General features: G+C 36.2%; 2 protein-coding genes across 2 annotated transcripts in view; both read right to left on the reverse strand.

The window, feature by feature from the left end:
- Positions 1–1,823: 1,823 nt before the first annotated feature.
- On the reverse strand, positions 1,824–10,854 carry RBP2 (retinol binding protein 2). Its single transcript, XM_065844793.2, has 4 exons — positions 10,782–10,854; positions 6,787–6,965; positions 3,694–3,795; positions 1,824–2,112 (listed from the first exon to the last, which is right to left on the reverse strand). The coding sequence occupies exons 1-4, from the start codon at positions 10,852–10,854 to the stop codon at positions 2,059–2,061; spliced, it is 408 nt and encodes a 135-aa protein (XP_065700865.1). The 3' UTR covers positions 1,824–2,058.
- LOC136105182 (retinol-binding protein 1) overlaps positions 6,887–18,651 on the reverse strand; it is a 65,762-nt gene continuing 53,997 nt past the window's right edge. The window contains exon 9 of the transcript XR_011740469.1: positions 6,887–6,965. The gene's annotated coding sequence lies outside the window, so the exon portion shown is untranslated. The remainder of the gene's footprint in view (positions 6,966–18,651) is intronic.

Genomic DNA, 18,651 nt, shown 5'->3' on the forward strand with positions numbered 1-18,651 from the left:
AAAAGTCTGGAATTTTCATTTCTAAAATTTTCAAAAAACAGGGTCAGATCCAGTTTTCTCCTAATCAAAGTCTACTCAAGTGCCCAATTGCCTACTTAATTTACTTCTCAGCCATATCCATTAGATAAAACTAGTAAGCATAATAAGAAATCAATTGAAGAATGCTTGCTTTCCGACTTCAAACTCATAATTTGTGAATTAATGACAGTTCTTTGTGATAGATGAAAGTTTTTTCATTGTTTTATGATTTGGTGTGAAGCTATGAAGTCCTGCATTGTGCAGGCTTACTCTTGGCAAGAACCAGCTGAGGGAAATGTCACTGACTAAAACATGCACATTTTATTTTCTAGTGATTACTTTGTTCTGATAACACTTTGAAAGCTTAATGAACTGTGGTACTTCTTAGCCTAATAACTAGCAGAGACTTAGAAACATGAATTAAATATGTTTCTACTGGAAAGTCCAGGTCAGGGCTGAATAAGAAAAAATAAGGAGTTTACCAACTCCAAATGCAGTTTCTTTGATGTGAACTGACATTAGAGCTTTACTCAGGTGAAGTGCTCAGGAAGTTTGATACCAGGTCACCTTTTATCAGGAGAAGCAAAGTCCATTTTATACAAATATCCCTACATATGCACTTATTTGCCCATGGCCATGTATGTATTAGTGACATATTAATCAGATTTGGGTTTTTGCAGACGTAATCTTGTTTTCAGCTGGGAGACTGTCTCACTCCTATTCTGAGCTATTGACAGTGAGTAGGCTCAGCAGGAGGTGGGGATGGGGAGAAAGCATATGGTCCTCCATTTCTGCAAAGCTTTTTTCCACATCTTTTCTCCTATTTCCTTACCACTGATCTGTTTAGTGAATTTCCACTCCTCCCATACTAAACAGAAGATGGGGGCATATGGACATAGGGAAATGAAATGGTGACAGTTTCTGTGAAAGTTTATATGCAAGGCAAGGTTGTAGGAAAGACAGTAAATTTTTATTAGAATAATTCACATAGTTGGGAAAAAATAGATGAGCTTTTGGGCATACAAGTCCTTCTTCAGTTCTGTGAATGTGTGCACAGATTTTATTGAATAATTTCAGTTTCCATCTACTGAAGTAGCGCTCACCATCCGTGGTTAACTTAAACTTGCCTATAGCAAAGAACTTGAATTCTTTTGAAAAACCCTAAATAAAACTGAGGAGAGTAGTGTGGAAATGACTTTTCTTTTTAAAATCTCTGAAAGGTAGGTACAAGGTGAAGACTGCATCATGCTGGGTATTCTATGCACAGGGTACATACAGCCTGTGTATGCTCTGCAGTTTTCCTGTTATGCCCATAAGTATGCCTTAGTTTTTGCATCACGGATCAACTCTTGAAGGTAAAGTTTGCTTCAAACAGCAAACTTCTCTGCTGGGATTATTAGTAGGATGCCAATTCTAACTGGAAGTTAGCAGCATTGCCACTGATCCACTTTAGGACAGTATTGAGGAGCTACAGCATTTCACATTGGCCATGAAACATTTATCAGGTGATAACTACTAGCAGCTATAGACCTGGGCCAAATTCAAATTAATAACCTAGATGTTAAAGGCTGCTTTTCATTTTCAGTGAGCCATTCTGTTACCTGAAAGTGTGGACTTAGTGATGCAGGACTAAATTAAATAGAAACAGTCCAATGAATATCCGATTTTACTCAGTCATCCAAATATATTAGGATATTGCAGCACTGTGGAGAGATATACTGTGTTTGAGATAATTGTGGCTGTTAATTTTCAACTGTTGCTAAAGGACATTCCTCTGGAAATGAATACAAAGATGTAGGAAAGCATTATTTGAAATACAATTACTTTTATTTAACTCCAGACTGAAGACAAAGGAATTTACAATGTTTGCAACTGTTTGATGTTATTTCCATAAAACTTGTTTGTTTCCATAAACAGGCACAAAATACATTCACAGAGAAGTGTCAAAGAATTATTGCAAATCTGACTTGGTTCTTCTTTTTAGACAAAATATAACAGCATAATAGTGTGATGAAGATCTGGGTGGCTTTCTGATCAATTTTATTTTTTCTTCCTAAATGTCTGATGGCACACCTGGTCTTCACATGTCAGTTCCTACAGTATTAAAACAATTAGTAAGTATATAGAAGTTGTATTTTGCATACACAGCAGATCCCACCAGAAATTACTACAACGGAGCCACGGCATGGAAAAGATATGCTTATGAAATAGAGAACAGAAAGAATAGTCTATGATATGTACCCAATCAGCAGGCATGCACTATATGTTGCATTAATTAGATTTTGATACTTGAATTGAGCTCTAAGAAGAATAAACATGAAAAATGCATAAATTTGTTCTTTAATGCAAGGCTTTTTCATGCTTTCTTATTAAAACAATGTACTGTAATAGTTTATGATTCACATTACCTCATCATTCATGAGAAGTGATGAAACAAGGAAGTAAAGAAAAAAAAAAGGAGGAACCTTTAAAAAGGTGAGGACATTTGCTTCAGAGATGTGCCCAGCCTTTTTTGAGGGGCCAGAACAACACACCATTTTTGCCCAGCATTGCAACTGACCATCCGTTTGGTTAGTCTTCTGACTAGCCAGCATTCCTGTGCCAAACAGGACTTGGAAGCGAGCTGAAGCTGGCTTTTTGGCCAGCAATTGGCCAAACTTGCAGTAGAGTTTCTGAAGACTGTGGTATGAATCTACTTCATCTCTCCATCATGCTTAGCCTGAACCCTGGTGCCAGCATGTAGAACCTTTGTTGAATCAGTTTATGCTAAAATAGAGTCTAAAAAGTGTACTAGACAGTTGGCTTTTATTTCAGTGGAAAATAGTGGTTTTTAATTCATTGGTTTGACCTTTCAAGCACATGGGCTTGAAACAATCTGTAGCGTCAACTCACAAAGGAGTAGATATCTAGATGCAAATCATGAAACAGAAAAATAAGCTCTCCTCCATAATCTTTCTGCACCTACCTATTGCACCATCCAACATTATAATGCTCATTTCTTCATTGCTCTCCCAAGAAATTCTGGAATCATTATCTCTGTGTATCTACTATTTTGAAATCTTTCTGGACTTCACTGGCTGCTTATTTCCTGCACAGGCACTTCTGGAATCTCTTGGTCTCAGATAATTTTCTTTGGGCTCCAGCTTACTAATTCAGATGTATGAATGTTTTGAATTTCTACTGTACAAGCACAAAATAATTGCCGTGTAAGTTGTTTGAAGGATCCTCTTGAGCATCCAGAGGTTTCTGATATGTATTAGAGCTTCATAGTACTTCTTTCAGAACAAAAATCAATATTTTTCTTGCAGTCTGTCCCATACTGTGTGGTGGTGGTTGTTTTTATTTTGTTTGTTTGTTTGTTTTTCTTTCCTCCCAGTGATTATGTAAGAACTAGATGATGTTAGCGGTGCAATGTAACAAGACGGGTTAATAGCTGGAGGGCAGTGGACTGGAGGAAAAAAAACAAGGCAGGGTTGTGACCTAATTGTGAGCAGGTGGAAAGAAACTGAACGTTCCCAAGTCATAGCAGAGGGGGCATTTCCCTATAGTTCAGAGATCAGAGCTGTCTAAATAAAGACCATTCTAACTAGAACAAGTAACAAGCCCTTTGAAATGGAAACCCATACTTGGTTGCAGTCTCCATTATGTGCTGTGTGTCTGTACAGCAGCCCTTACCAGATGCAGTATGTCCCCTTCAATCCAGTGCTTCCAGCCCCTGTTTTTCTTTTCACCTTGCTGAACACATACCAGTTTGTCACCATCCCAGGTCACTAGTGTCTGCAGGAATCAGATAGTTAACTCTGATATGTTAACAAGTTCATGAATACATGAAAATAATCTCAATCAAGCAATGAGAAGATATGATTGCAGTTGCTTCCTACCATTCCCCATCTTCCTCCCAAAACAACCCAAACCTTTAATAGGTATTTTGATGTGAAGCTTTTACAGTGCTTTGTTGTCATTTCCATGTATTTCTTCACGTACATGAATATAAAGTGTTCATACTAACCAGCAAATTGCTGAGAGAGTTAACAGATACTTGTGCAAGTCATGCAAATTGTATTTTTCCTTTCTTGCCTGTTTGTAAGGTTTCATGAGTGAAGACCTGGGTGCTTATACTAACTTGTGCCATGCTGACACCTTTCCTAGCTCTGCATAAAATAGCAAGATGAAGTGTATGTTAATATTATCTTATACAATAAATTTATTGATTTATTTTCAAGCACTTTCATGAAAGATCTTTGAAGAGATATATGATCATAAGCTGGACAATATTGTCTGGCTGACCCTAGCTGAGCAGGGGGGTTGCACTAGGTGATCTCAAGAGGTCCCTTCCACCTTCAAACATGATTTGGTGTGATTCAGAGTCTGTCACTAATAAACAGGGTATCAGGTATGCTGATTCTTGTCCAGGTGCAGGATTACCATATCTGTAATAAAAAGTTCTCTTTACATGCTAAATTCTCTAGTCAGATACGCTAGAGTACATTCAAAGCAGCTTTGTTTGAATTGTTCTAGAATTGAACCATTGTACTTTAGGGAGATATTTAACTATGTATCATAGACAAATCCTCATCAGAGACCGCTTACAGTCAGTGTAAGTTCAGTTATTAAAAAGCTCTAAGAGTATTGGGAGTTTAATTCATTTTCTAGTTCAGCCCTGGATGATTTATTTCTCTTATGAGGGGAATTTCTATTAATAATGAGACAAAACTAATTCTATTTCAGTCAACTTCTTTCTTATTTACGGAATTTTTAAGCTACATGCTCTTTAAATTATCCATGCCCTCTTTACATTTAAATGTTACTTGGCACTTTTAGCACCTTCAATTAACTTCAATGACTTCAATGTGTTTGAGGCATTGTTTTGTTAATAAAATGACCAGAAAACTCTTTTAGAACAAGACATGATTCCTTTTTCCTTCTCCTCTTGTCAGAAACAATTAATATAATTTGTTTATAAAATAATATTAGACAAAAATTATTAAATCGGGTAGGGTTGTAATTGTACGAGCTATTTTTCCTTCCTTCCTTCCTGCCCGCCTGCCTCCCTCCCTCCTGATAATGAAGAGGAGCGTCTGCAAGTGAAAGGGTTTTGCACAGAAAGGCAATGGCTTTGAGAGTGCTGAAGAGCATTAGAGGAGCATTAGTCTATGGATTTATTAGGCAACTAATGAGTTCTTAGATCCTTAGAAATGCTTTCCACTGATCTAGAGGGGTGTGGGAGTAATGTTTTAAAGCATGAACTCTGTCACAGGAATATGTGTAACTGAGTGCTCACTGGAGAAAGTGGTGGGAAGGAAAATTAGAGATAGGGATATTCATGATACTGGATCTTATTATTTGATGGCTTGTAGTGCTGTGAATGAGAAATAGTTCGGAAGAAGTCATAGGAATTACACTGCACAAAGTTAGTTTGAGAATGAAAAGTGATCTACAGTAAATAAACAATGTCTTCTGTTAAATTTGTGCCACTCCAGTGAAGGATGATGTGAGTTCAAATGTAAACATGTCCTTTATGCTGCCAATTTCCTGTGGAAATTGCCAAAACAAAACAGGTCTTGTTGATAATGAGCTTTGCACCTTTGTAAAGTTTGGCAACAAGTTCTGAAAACTGTTTATTGGGAAGATACGGATGGACAGGACAGCATATGTTTGGAGAAGAGCAAGAGAGCTCAGAGCTGAATGGAAGAATGAAACTGTGGTAATTGGCAGAACAGTTGATAGGAGTAGATTCAGGGAACAATGATGAAGAGGGGCAAGTGTTGCAAGATTAGCTAGACTCTAAAGGGGACAGACTACGGAAATTTGAGATCTACTGGCCTTTCTCCTTTTGAAAATCTTGCTTAAGTATTTTAGAGGTGAGAGGAGAGTAAAGCAGAAGCAGTATTGACACAGAAACATGAAGCTGAATTCAGTAAGTGAATTTAATTAGTGCTCATCTGCATTCTTTTCTTTGCTGACTTCCCAGATACAGCCTTGTTTGAAAGCCTCACAGGAACAAATGTATTAGTTGACTCTGTGTCAGGAGGTAGGGCATGGGCTGACACACAACATGGTCCTTAATCTAAATGTTGGTTCTCCACATATCTCACCAAAAGGTGTCTGAACATATGCCCACAGTTCCCCAGCGGAATTTTGAGCTCAGGTTACCTCTGTAATCCTAAAGATCCTAAAGCATGCACTGCTAGGCCTCCTTGCCTGTCTGCCCCTGCCAGTGGGCCTGTCACCCGTGTCAGTGGTACCTTTGGCTCACAATTTTTTATTGTCCCTTCCCAAACGTCCCTTAAGATTAGTAGCTGAGTGCAGTGTCCAACTGTTTAACTGTCCAATGGAGGTTGAGCAGGCTCAGATTAAAAATACAGTGTGAACCCAACCATTCAGAACTGAAAATATAAATTGACACAGAGAAAGACCTAAATTCAAAGGACTGAATTTATGGTTTCATTAAGGAAGATACATAAGTAAAAATACAGTTTTGCTACTTTCTAAATACATAAAGGTGTATCATAGAAAAGCCGGAACAATCCCCTACTGGAAAAACATGTAATTAATGATTCTCCTCACGTATATGAGTAATCATCCTGATTTGCATTTCTAATAAAAGCTTGTATCAGGAAAGAAAACTGTCTCAAGATTCAAATTATTTCTGCTTTATAAAAATCCTCTAATGTTTGTAATTTTTTTTTTAAATGTATTCAGCTGATTTTTGGAACTGCTCACTCCTGGTGCTGTAATGTAAACAGATATCAGGTACCAAGCTTTTACCTTTACCACTCGGTTATCCAGTCCTTTGGTGTGTTCTTCAAACTCCACTCCCACAGTGTAATTCAGTTCATAGTTTCTGAAAGTACTGAGTGTTTTTGTTTTAAAATTATCTCCATCTTGAATAATCTCCTTTGTTTGTTTCAAGTGTTTTGCAATCTTACGAGTTGCAAAATCAATATCTGCCAAAAAATAGAAAAGAGAGCATCACAATGAAAATTCTAGTATTTGTTACCAAAAATCATAAACTACAGCACCTGTTTTTACACATAATAAAATAGCCCAAGTATTTTATGTGGAACGTAGTTCCACAAGTGATGTTTTTCCTGCAACATTTTGCAGAGAAAAAGATAATTTCAAATAAAAATCACCTTGTGTTTGCAAGTAGACTTTCAATTCAAGGATCTTCCACTGATTGCAAAGTTAGTTATTAACAGGATATCTGTGGGAATGCTGTGAGCAGAGCTACAATGTACAACCAGTGGTGCATAGATGCGGGCACGTTAAATCATCCAAATTTCCTTCTTTTTTTAGAGACAATGGGGGCTATTAAGACTGACACTGCCTTTTTGGCCTCACTCACACATGAAGCTGCAGGATGCCAGGAGTGCAATTGTCATCTTAGGCCTGGGAGCCATTCCCTTTTCTAAGCAAGTACTGTAAATCATGTAGCTCTTGGTCCTTGCGGGGTTACAAATGTTGGCCACCCCCAAAATAAGGGTCTCAGAATAATATTCCTTTTCAGAAAATAAGCATGTTAGGGATTTTGGCATGTTCTTTTTATGATGTGGGAGTATGCAAGAGGTTAATTAATTAATTTTAAAATAATGGAGATTATACTAATGAATAAAAAATAAAAAATCAAATAAAAGCTTGTTTTTGTTAGACACAGAAATGAATTGTAGCTTAGCTGTTAAAAGGAGACAAATTCAAAGTCAAAAAAGTATCAAACTACAGCATTTGACAGTTCCTGTTTAATATTCTGTCAACATTTTATGCAGTATTGACCTTCTTAACATCCTTATTTTGTTCATGAAGACTAACATTATAATGTAAACAACTGCTTGCAACTGAATGCATTGAAAGTTATCAAAAGGAGAATATATATTGCCATGATGACAGTTTGCCCCAGACAATCCACCTAATGCCAGCTGCCTTACCATCTGTAATAAATATTTCTGACCAGCTGGCAGTGAATCTTGTTATAGTGCTATATGCAAATGAAATAATCTCACATGCTTCTGCAAGAGATTGAAATACGGTTTGGGTTTGTTAGCCACCCTTTACTGGTTTCGCATGTGAGTTAATCATTGTCAGCTCAGCAGTGCCACATACTAATGGAGCACTTTTTTTTTGGTAGATTCATTATACTACTTGTGAAATACTAATTGAGTTGAGTCAGAGGATTGGCTTGAAAAAAAATGGTGATTTTTTAACGTGGGAAATAATGCTCTTGTTCAGTATTTATATTCAAGACTTCTTGGGTATATTTTATCTGCTGTGGTGGGTTAAAGGTGTCGCTGAGTCTGATTTATAGCCAGGTAACAAAATTTAGTTCTCTCTGAGGAAAAAAAAAGTCTAGACTTCTAAAGAAATGCTGTTTCTGACTAATATATTAGCCTTGTGTCTCCTGGAGAAAAATCAGGGGAAGTTTTATTAAAGCATAGTTTTCATAACTGCATTTTGAACAACACAAGCAATAAAAATGATACAGTGTTCTATTATAGTAAATTAAAACACTTTGTAACATGTTTATGATAAAATCAAAATTTCTGGTTTAAAGGGCAAAACTATTCTTTAATTAAAGCATAGAAATGTGTATGCATTTATTAGAAGGATGGATGAATAAAAAACAACAACAAAACCTCAGTGTGCTTTGAACATGAGCACTTTAGTACTTAAAATATCAACTACATGTGGAATTGTGAGAAACAGAGCAGAACAATATATTTTCACTGTTTCGGTGTAATTTTTTTCCATTCTGAGAATCACTGATAGCCATATGCATCTTTGCATTGTTATCAATGATGTTCAGTTCTTTTGCTAAGTCATTGGAAGTTGTTGATTAATATAACTTATATTATATATCTATGCACATATCTACAAAAAGTCCTGATGTACTTCTGAAGGGCCATATCCAGACAACTTGTGCAAACAGTTTCTTCGTCCCAACCAGTTGCTGGCATTCTTATTGGGAAAGTAGTTTTAAAATCTTATCAGAAAGTTTTTATAATTGACGTCTTTACAAGCAAATATTTTGGAATCTGAGCAAACAAGTTCTTTAGATATTCATTAATTTGACTCAACACCTTTTGAACAAAGCCACAAATCTGATCTCGACGGCTGATGAAAAGTACAAGGCAGTTTGATCTGAAAAAACTCCCACACATCAACATCATTTTTACAGAGGTGTCAGCTACAGTGGAAAGGCGGAGAAGAGCAAATGCTGAACAGAATATAGAAATGAACGACCACTAGATAGAAAGCATTGGTATGTCTGGGAATGAGCAGTGCATAGGTCCAGTTCGGCCCTTGAGGGCTATCAAATGTAAGCATTAAAATCCAATACAGGTTTGATTTTTGCCACATGCTAATTTATGATTCAGAGCCAGACAGACTCCTCCAATCTAGATTAAATTACCCAACTCTAATGAGTACTTTTCTTGTGTAAGTTTCATAGCCATCTTATGGGGTAAGGAAACAATGGTCCTTTATGCCCTTCATCTGTTATATAGTAGAGTTGGGAGAAGATTCCTGATCCAAAAGATTACACTTCTCATGCATGTATAAATCTAACTCCCATATTTTTTGGTGGTTTTGGAATGCAGCTATATTATTGCAGTGGTGGAAAGGTGCTAACTATTCTTTCAATGCCAGTTCAGGGTGTACTGAAGAAATTATTGAGAAATGCTGATGTGTTCTATTATTTCTTCTTTTCAGCAAATTAAAGATCTGCATCTCTGCTAACCTAAGTAGAAGAAGGACTTCCTGCACACTACTTGCATAATCATAATGACCTAGAGCAAAAGGTTTATGCCTTTACGAGAATGAAAATCCTTGAAAGGCAATTTATATTGAAAGTAATAGGTGCAGTGAAAGAAGACATTTTTCGCATAAAATTATATCCAGTCATTACAAAAATTGAGTCTGTCAGTGTGGGGAAAAATAAGTACAAACAACATAAACTTGATCTTGATGTGAACTGACAAGGATACTTCTTGCATTCAGTTAACAGTGTTTCGGCATTCTAGCATCTACAAACAGTATGCTTAATATCTAATACATTGGATACACAAACTGTAGCTATCAGGCCTCTAATGATAAAGAGGCTAGTAAAGTAGTAAAATAAAGTTGCCTAAAGAGCAGAACATCTCTTTTTGCAGGTATATATATATCGTTGTCGTCAATGATGGCCGTAGCCAAGTGAAATGAAGCTTAGTTAAACATGTTTGAGAACTCCTGTGACCTAAGTCTCCTTGGTGTGTAAGGATGACTCCCACAGTGTCTTCCCATTTATCTTTTAAGGCTTTTAAAGGCTTTTCTTGCCTTTGCCATGCAATTGATGCATGCAATTTCTACTAGTTCAAAGGACTAATTAAGTACTAAACACTATTGTTGCTTTAGTGATATAAAATATTCTATTGTTCTTTAACACAGCCAACCAAGTTGTGGCGTGACTGTTACAGCAAGTATATACCAGGAATAAAAACAGAGCTTCTGTATCTGACAGCCTATTTTTTTTAAAATCCATCTGTATCTGTTTTTTCATTTAACTAAATAAACACTACTATTTTTGGCTACAAGTCTTCTCTTGCTTATATACTTAGATCATTCTAATTCTAAGTACATTACAATTACTTGATTTTTAATGTAATTAGCAGAAACCCTTATGCCACAACAGACATTACAGAAATAGTCTAATTAATTTTTAGAAGGATTTTACTTATAATTGAAACGCTTTCTCTTTATCACTATATAGATAATATTTTTTCATTTACCTAAAGCAACCATGAGGCCTTCGAAGTTTTCATTGCTTTCCATTTCCCATGTTCCATTGAAATCAGCAGGCATGGTGGCAAGAGCTTAAAACCAACTTCAGATCAAAATGTGAGGCTAGAAACAGGATCTGCTAAGGGAATATTTTATAAACCTTTTCATATCTTTTTTTTTATAAGGTTTATGGTTTTCTAGGTAATAAAGTCTAAGGGTCAGAGTGATAACCTTAGAAAACCTTGCCTTCATTAACAAAGTTCAGCTAAACAGCTGGCAGTCAAGGAACACTTCCTGAAATATATAGTAATACAGGTTATGATTTTGCAGTGACCTTTGTAAAGAACTACTGGCTATTGTGGGATACCTTTGAAATATATTGAATACAGTGGCAAATTGTACAATCCAGTTAAAGTTTCCAAGGTGAATTCTCTTTTTCAGTTCTTTTCTATGTGTCATATTTCCCTATGAAGAACCGGTCTTACAGAGCTGATATACCCAGAACTCCCATTTAAAGTGAATGGAAGTCTTGAACGTGTAGCAAACACAAGGCAGGGCAGAAAAGGGAATACTTATGTTGAAAATATTTTCATTTTCCTTTGATTTTCAAAATATCTGTATACTAATAGCTGCACTTATACCAACTGTACTTCCATATTTTTCTTTTAATTTAACAACAAGTTTAGCAAATATAAAGTAAATTGAAATCAGTCATAATTTGTATCAATCCTACCCTAAAAATTACTTTTTAATTACCCTGAAACAGAGCAGTTGATATTAGAAAGGTATTTTTCATCCAGCAGCATTGCATTGTTGTGGGGAAAAGTACAAGATTTCAGTTGTGCAAATAAGCACATTCAGAATATGTCTGAATGGAGAATTTGAATGTGCAGTAGAACTTTATTGTCGATTAACATAAGCATTAAAAGCAAATTAATATCAGTTTAAAGTTTTAAATTCTTTGGCTTTAGGTAGTTGAGGTAACTTATGGATGGCTCTACAGATAGAATAACTGAATTGATCAGGAGTCCAAAACTCCCTGCTTTTCTTTATCTCTCTCTGTCATCTCTTTTTTTTTTTTTTTTAAATAATGGGGATAGTATTAAAAATTTTACTAGGAAAATATTAAGGTCTAGAACTCCAATTAAGAAATAAGTAAATTGAAGAGATACTGATCTTATGATGTCTTCTGTATGCTTTCACTTCGTTAAAATTTAATTTAAATTTCCACAAATGATGACTAATTATACAGGCACTAAAAAAGAAAAAAAAAACTAAAAAAAGTTCAGAGTTTCTGGGAGCTGAGTTCTTAAAATGTCTTTGCATGATACTTAAGGACATCATTAAAGACAAGCAGAACAAGTATCTTGATCTATACCTACAGGAGATATTAAGAGGGTTTTCAATCAGACATCATAAAAAGGCTCAGGGAACTTCAGTGGCTGAAGGTAGAAGTTAGGTGGATTCCTATGTGAATGCAATAGGAAGATTATCTGTGTTTTAAACTGGAGTATAGTTTGCCTATAGACCAGCTTACCCAGGGAAACTGGTAGGCACTGGAATTTTTAAATAGGCTGAGGGTGCTTTTCTAAGTCATATACCTCATTATTGGACTAAACGCATCTGCTCATGTGCTGGCTTCCCCTATAAGAATTTTTACATGAAACATTATGAATGATGTTATGTCAAAAGTGAAATTTGAAAATCTTTGTGTTTGAAACATTGTTCTGTAGTGATATTATGTAATGCTTACACAATAGGTTTGATTTTACGTGTCTTTGTGTACTTTCTCTCTTAGCCTCCACATTGCATCAACATTAACAAACACATTATTATTATTTATGCATTTTATATGTATGTACTAAAAGATTCTAAACAAACGTTATAACTCCCAAGTCAACCATTCACAACCACTCAAAATCAGCTGTGTCAGCAACAGCAGTTCCTTTGTGCAGATGCATAATTTTTAAGTGCATTATCACACTGTTTTTTCCAACTGGAAGTGATTATCTGCTTCAGTGTACTAAAGGGATGATGTCCAATTTATAGGCAAGTACTTAGTGTTTTAGCTTATAGCTCCAAATGCCTAGTGGTGGATTATGAGGAATGAATCAGGCTGAACATCTATAATACAATCACCTTCTAAAAACAGAACATATTCTAGAAGCTTGTGCAGGGAGATTGTATACAGTCATTGATTTTAGATCTGAAGTAGTTTGTTTCCTCTGACAGTCGTTGTCGTAAGATGCAGAAGTGACTGAAACTGTATCATGTGATGATCAGAAATTAGCACCCATTAAGAACTAATAAAGAAACAGACAGTGCTATTGCTGTAGATATGCAGAGTTAGGCACATTCAGAGAAAATTAATTATGAGATGAGAACATCCTTTATATATAAGGCCATAATTAATTAACAGCATACACATATAATTGTACAGGTTTTTACAATGATGTTTTGTTTATGCCCATCCCTTATTATTTGGTTTTTTGTTTGTTTGTTTGTTTGTTTTCAGTGTGTGTCTTTTGTAAACTCCATGTTAGGAATTCTCTAAGCCTGTGTTTATCCATCAACCTGAAATAGCTCTTTTGAGCCTTTTCAGGTAAATATGCAACTAGGAGGTTTACAGACATTAAATTTAACCAATCGAAGAACCAGCTAAGTAGAGAATTAATAAAACATGAAATATTGACTTGACAAAGTTCTGTGATGCTTCATGAGCTAAAGAGCATTGTGTTAAGGTTCTCAAAGAGAATTTTTAGTTTATGAATCAGGATCTTAATAGGCAGTAAAACCTCTACCAGATTTGAATGCCTGCATAAATCATATTGAGCCAAGAGACAGTACAGGTGCTGCTATCACATTTTTTTTTAAATCTGTATCTGGCTAATTGTAAGTCAGCATTCTCTTGGGTCTCTGCCTGCTAGTTATACTGACCCACTTCTTGTCACATTGCAGCTTTAAAATTTTGACTTACTATCCACTTCAAATCTTAGAAATTATTCTATTTGCTCTGTGTTTATTGCTTAGACACTACATACTTAGAGACAAACTCTCTAAACTGTAAAACATTTCCTTCCTATACCACAAGTATAAGTTTGGAAAAATGAAAGAAAGGTGCCCTCTCTTAATTGTCATGCTTATTTTGTTCTCAGCATCCTTTCCTAGCAAGATCACCAGTAAAATCGGTAGGGATGCCATGTATAGCATTTATTGATCTCTGGGAAGAGGAGGAGGAAGGTGTCTTCTTCAGGTATTCCAATATGTCTCTTAAAAAACAAAGCTCTGAGCTCATATTATAGCTTGTATGTCAGGTTTCAACCCAGGGATAAGTTTTATGGCTGCGTAATAAGACCTTGGAAATAAAGTGAAGTCATGAAAAATCAAAATACTTTTGTTAAAAGCCTAAGCAACTTTTCCAGTCTTTATTTGTGTATGAAGAAACAAAGGTGATGTTTCTTGCCTCTGTCATACAAATCAATACTGATTAGTGGCAGTTTGAAACAAAACATCTCATACAAAGAGCCTAGACTGGCAAGACTGAAGAGCAAGGCCCAGATGCTGTTTCTGTGGAATGAGCCAGCAGTCATGAATGCTACTTCTAACACCTGCCTCCAGCTCCTCTTGCAGTATCTGAGACCTGCCCAGAAGAGAAATCTGTCGGTAGCCGAAAAAAGTTCAGCTTTCTTGCTGTTTGAAAGAGCTGGTAGTGTACTCTCGTTGGGAAAGATTATGCTAGAAAGCACTGTTAGGAGCACTATATAAAAACTAGAGCTACTGGTCAAACTATTTCTTCTGTAAACTATTGGACATGGTATTTTGAAGAGACGGTAGCACTCTGCCCTTGCCTCACTTCCGTTTTCCTTTTAAATTGCCTAATATGTATATATAACACAGGAGAAAAATGCCTTGTACTCCCCCGATCAGCTCCTACACTTCTCATACTTGACAGCTGGGACTTTTGCCTATAGTTATTTGGTTGTTGTTTAACACATAGAAATATGGCAAGCTGCATAAGTTGTTCTTAGCAACTGAATTTCCCTGAAGTATTCAGACAGAAGCAGCATGGTCACAGACACCTATTATTATTTTTAACTTGTTAGCACATGTGCACTCACTAGGTTTATTTTTATTTTTAAGAAAATTAATCACTTGAAATGTGTTCAGTGATGGCCGCTACTGCAAAAACTGTCAGAGGTGCTATCTCACCAGGCTGGGGGCTCTGTTTACCACAAACATAAGTAGTCACATTATGACAACTACAAGTAAGTCGGAGGGAGGCAATCCGGTTCTTGTCAGTATGTAAGATGGCTTGGAGGCCTTGGGGACGCAGCTGGGTGAAGATAGTTGTCAGCTACTGGGCAGAGAATTTACTAACAAGTCGCAGGAGCAGTAGGAGAGACATGTACAGCAGGAGAGGACAGAATCAAAAGGTGTTATTTGCAAAATGGGGTCAGTAAACAGTGTTTGATTGCCTGGTGGTTATTGGTTGCCCTCCCCCAATATCAAATGGCACTAAACAACCTTGGATATCCCCAGCTTATAAGCTTTCTTGCCAGGTCAGATACAACGAAGTATCATTAAGCCTCCCTTAGTGTCTTGGGAGTTAATTAGAGTTTTGGCTTCTGACTCTGAAGCTTACTTGCATGTTCACGTCTGGACCCTATAGAGAAGGAATGGAAGTTTTGACCAGTTGTACATATGGTTGTTGGCAAGCACTTACTATTTGATGTCAGTTCTTAGCTGATCATGCCAAAACAGAAATCTGCAGGGACAAACTTTTTGTTGACACATTAGAGAAGGGAGAATTCCTTCATTCACATCTCAGTAAAGGACCGTGTCTGACATCTTGCTGACAGAGCTGCAGGGACAGGTTGCAAATGCTGTGGTAGGGTGAGGATGAACACACAGCTTGCAGTTATGCCAGTTTGGTACATTTCATATTTACCTTCAATTTACAAAAAGATGCACAAAAATATGTTTTAAATCAATCTTTTAGAAATAAAATAATAGTCTTTCTGCCATTGGATTTTCTTTTCTTTTGATCAATGACTGTCTGTGTTCAGTCATTCTTATCTCTTTTACTCCATCTGCTTTTGCTGACGGGAGTTGGATGCAGGTGTTTCACACTTTATTAATTAGAAGCCTTCCTCCCCTCTAACCAAGGACTTTAGCTTAGCTCTTAGAGACTTCATAATGTCACTAGTGATCATGTTACTGAGTTTGATAATAATAAAGTCATCCAGTGGATCCTACTGGCTTGTGAATTCACTTTTATTAAAGCGGTTTTCATTATGAAAAAGTATGCTGTAGAGAAATAATAGCCAACAGATCTTGATTTTCAAAATAAATGAGGAATAGTGAATTTATTAATTCCTTAATTCTCCTGAGCATTTATTGAATGCTCTTTGTGCACAAGCTTCAAGGAAGCATTAGCTTTTGTAAAATCAGAAAAATCTAGGGCAGGGCATGGTTCGGCCAAGGGCAGGAATAAGCCACTAGTCAGAACAAGTTAGCAAGTATAACTGTTTATATTATCCACTAAAGCATGTTTCCTCCTGGACTAACTTTAATGTAACATGAAAACCCAAACTCAGTTTAAGTGCATTGTCATTGCCATTAGGCATTGCCTAAGTTTTCCCTCCAGAGATTTTTTCAGGATCTGAATTGCCTGCATGAGCTGTGCATTAACATCTGTAACTGTAATCTATAACTTAATTGCATTTATTCTGTGGCGAAGTTTTGTAATTGCAACTGCCACTTCTTATCTTCATCAGATAAAGACTGCATTACTCAGACATCGAGCTGGAATACTGATTGAAGGTTTTGGAATTAAAAGAATCTACAGAAAGCAGTATGGGTTGGCTTTTTTTTGATGCTTCTATGACATGCACAATTTATCTGAGAAAATGTGCATCTGCTGTTTCCTCATGCCTGACCATAAAAGCTGAAATGTCATTTTAATGTAGGATCTCATCCATTAGAATAATATGTTAAAGAATCAATTTTGTCAAACAGAAATAATCCTTTTACCTTATCTGGAGAACACTTTATAGGGGTACTTTCAAATATCTTAGACCTCAAGTTTTCACATACCTCAGAAGTGGTATCATTTCATGATGGAAAGATTTTTCTAAAAGTTCTGGAATCCAGATGAACAGAAAAAGTCATATCAGCTGTTACAATTACTCCACAATTTTGAATTCACTGTAGCCATTTAGAAAAAGATTAAAACCATTCTTGTGATACCCTTAAGGGCATAAAGCCACTGCTCCAGGAGGACTGTAGATTAGGTCCAGATATACTGAGAAAAAAACACAACAATATTCTGCCTGTTTGTTGTCTTTCACTATATTGCTACCAGTGCAAAGCAGTTACAGAACTGTTATCCTAGTCCCAGGAAAATTCCTGGGTAGGTGACTGTATCTATTTCCTGAATGCTTTCTTTTTGCCAGAAATCCATTTTACTGCTTCAGCTAGAAAAAATTACTTGCTCAGTAACCCAGAAGCAAAATCTTCTAGGTAACAGAATGCTATCATCCTGCGTTATTGCAGATCTCTTAGAATACAGGCATAAATCTCTATTTCCTATTGATTAAGGGTTGCTCTGTGTTGTAAATCTCATAAATATATTTCTCTTACAGTGCTCTATTGTTATTCTTTTCTGCCCGCATCTCCAGCTCCACAACAACACTCCAGCTGTGGGAAAGTCTCTGGCTTCATATCTATATATCCTATTTGAGAAACTAAATTAGTGTTTAATTCTCCAGTACATCCTGGAACTTATTAGAAAATAATTTGTTGTAGTAGCAGTGGATGGTCTTGTGGTGAATTTCTGGCTTTAAGTTTGCAGTTATTTCATAGAAACAGCATTTAAGGTAGTTATAGTAATCTTTAAAGAAATGTAATTCAAAAAATCCAAATAGTGTCTGATACAGTTAAATGAATTTGTATAATCTGTGTTACTAAAATGCAAATCCAACATAGCCGATGCTGCAAGATGGCTCTTTAAGCATGTATATAATCAGTCAATTTAAGAATCATTGGTGGTGGGCTAAGCAATATAACTCAGGACACAATCCTGCAATTAAGAATTCTCCCAGACCTCTGCCAAGATAGGTTCTTAATAGCAGTGATACCATGGGGCTTCAGGAACTGGAAGCACATGCATGTGAAGCAGGAGAGAGGATAATTTATATCTGATTTATTGATGTTTCCACTGGATGTCTGAATTGAAATAGGGAATTGATGTGTATTGTAGAAGAAAATGTATAGATGTAGATATAGATATAGGTATATAGATATAACAGAATGGCAGACTTTCATGAGAAGATTAAAAAAAAAAAGAGAAAAATAATTGAACAGGGTGATATCTAAATTGAAAAACTGAGGCCTAAATATAATGTCAAATTAAAAAAGGATTCCCCAGAAATTCAGAGTCATGATCATGATTATAGGTTTCTCTAGTTTATATGTGAAAATCAAGTTAACCTAACCAATTGATTAGGAGCATTACTTTTCAGACAGTATTTGAAAGTTACTTTTCCTAATTTCCACTAAAAGGAAGGAAGGGAAGGGAGGGAGGGAGGGAGGGAGGAAAGAAGGAAGGAAGGAAGGAAGGAAGGAAGGAAGGAAGGAAGGAAGGAAGGAAGGAAGGAAGGAAGGAAGGAAGGAAGGAAGGAAGGGTCTTTATTGATGGATGTAAAAGTATATTTTCATCTGTAATCTATTATGTAATTAGTATAACAGCTTGCCTAGAATGTTGCCCAAAAGAACTTAAGGAAGCTGAATGAAGAAGGCAGAACAACCATGTTTATCTATCTTGCTAAAACTATTCGGGAATTAGTGCAGGATGAAAATAGCCAGTCTGGTCTCTAC

Source organism: Patagioenas fasciata, chromosome 9 (assembly GCF_037038585.1).
Source record: "Patagioenas fasciata isolate bPatFas1 chromosome 9, bPatFas1.hap1, whole genome shotgun sequence".
Taxonomy (NCBI): Eukaryota; Metazoa; Chordata; class Aves; order Columbiformes; family Columbidae; genus Patagioenas; species Patagioenas fasciata.

Bases quoted from the DNA above. Each gene is read 5' to 3' on its own strand.
- RBP2 (XM_065844793.2), bottom strand. From the start codon at position 10,854: ATGCCTGCTGATTTCAATGGAACATGGGAAATGGAAAGCAATGAAAAC. The intron at 6,966-10,781 runs GTAAATGAAAAA...ATTTTTTGGCAG, and splicing joins AGGCCTCATGGTTGCTTTAG to ATATTGATTTTGCAACTCGT. The intron at 3,796-6,786 runs GTAAAAGCTTGG...TGATTCCTGCAG, and splicing joins TGGATAACCGAGTGGTAAAG to ACACTAGTGACCTGGGATGG.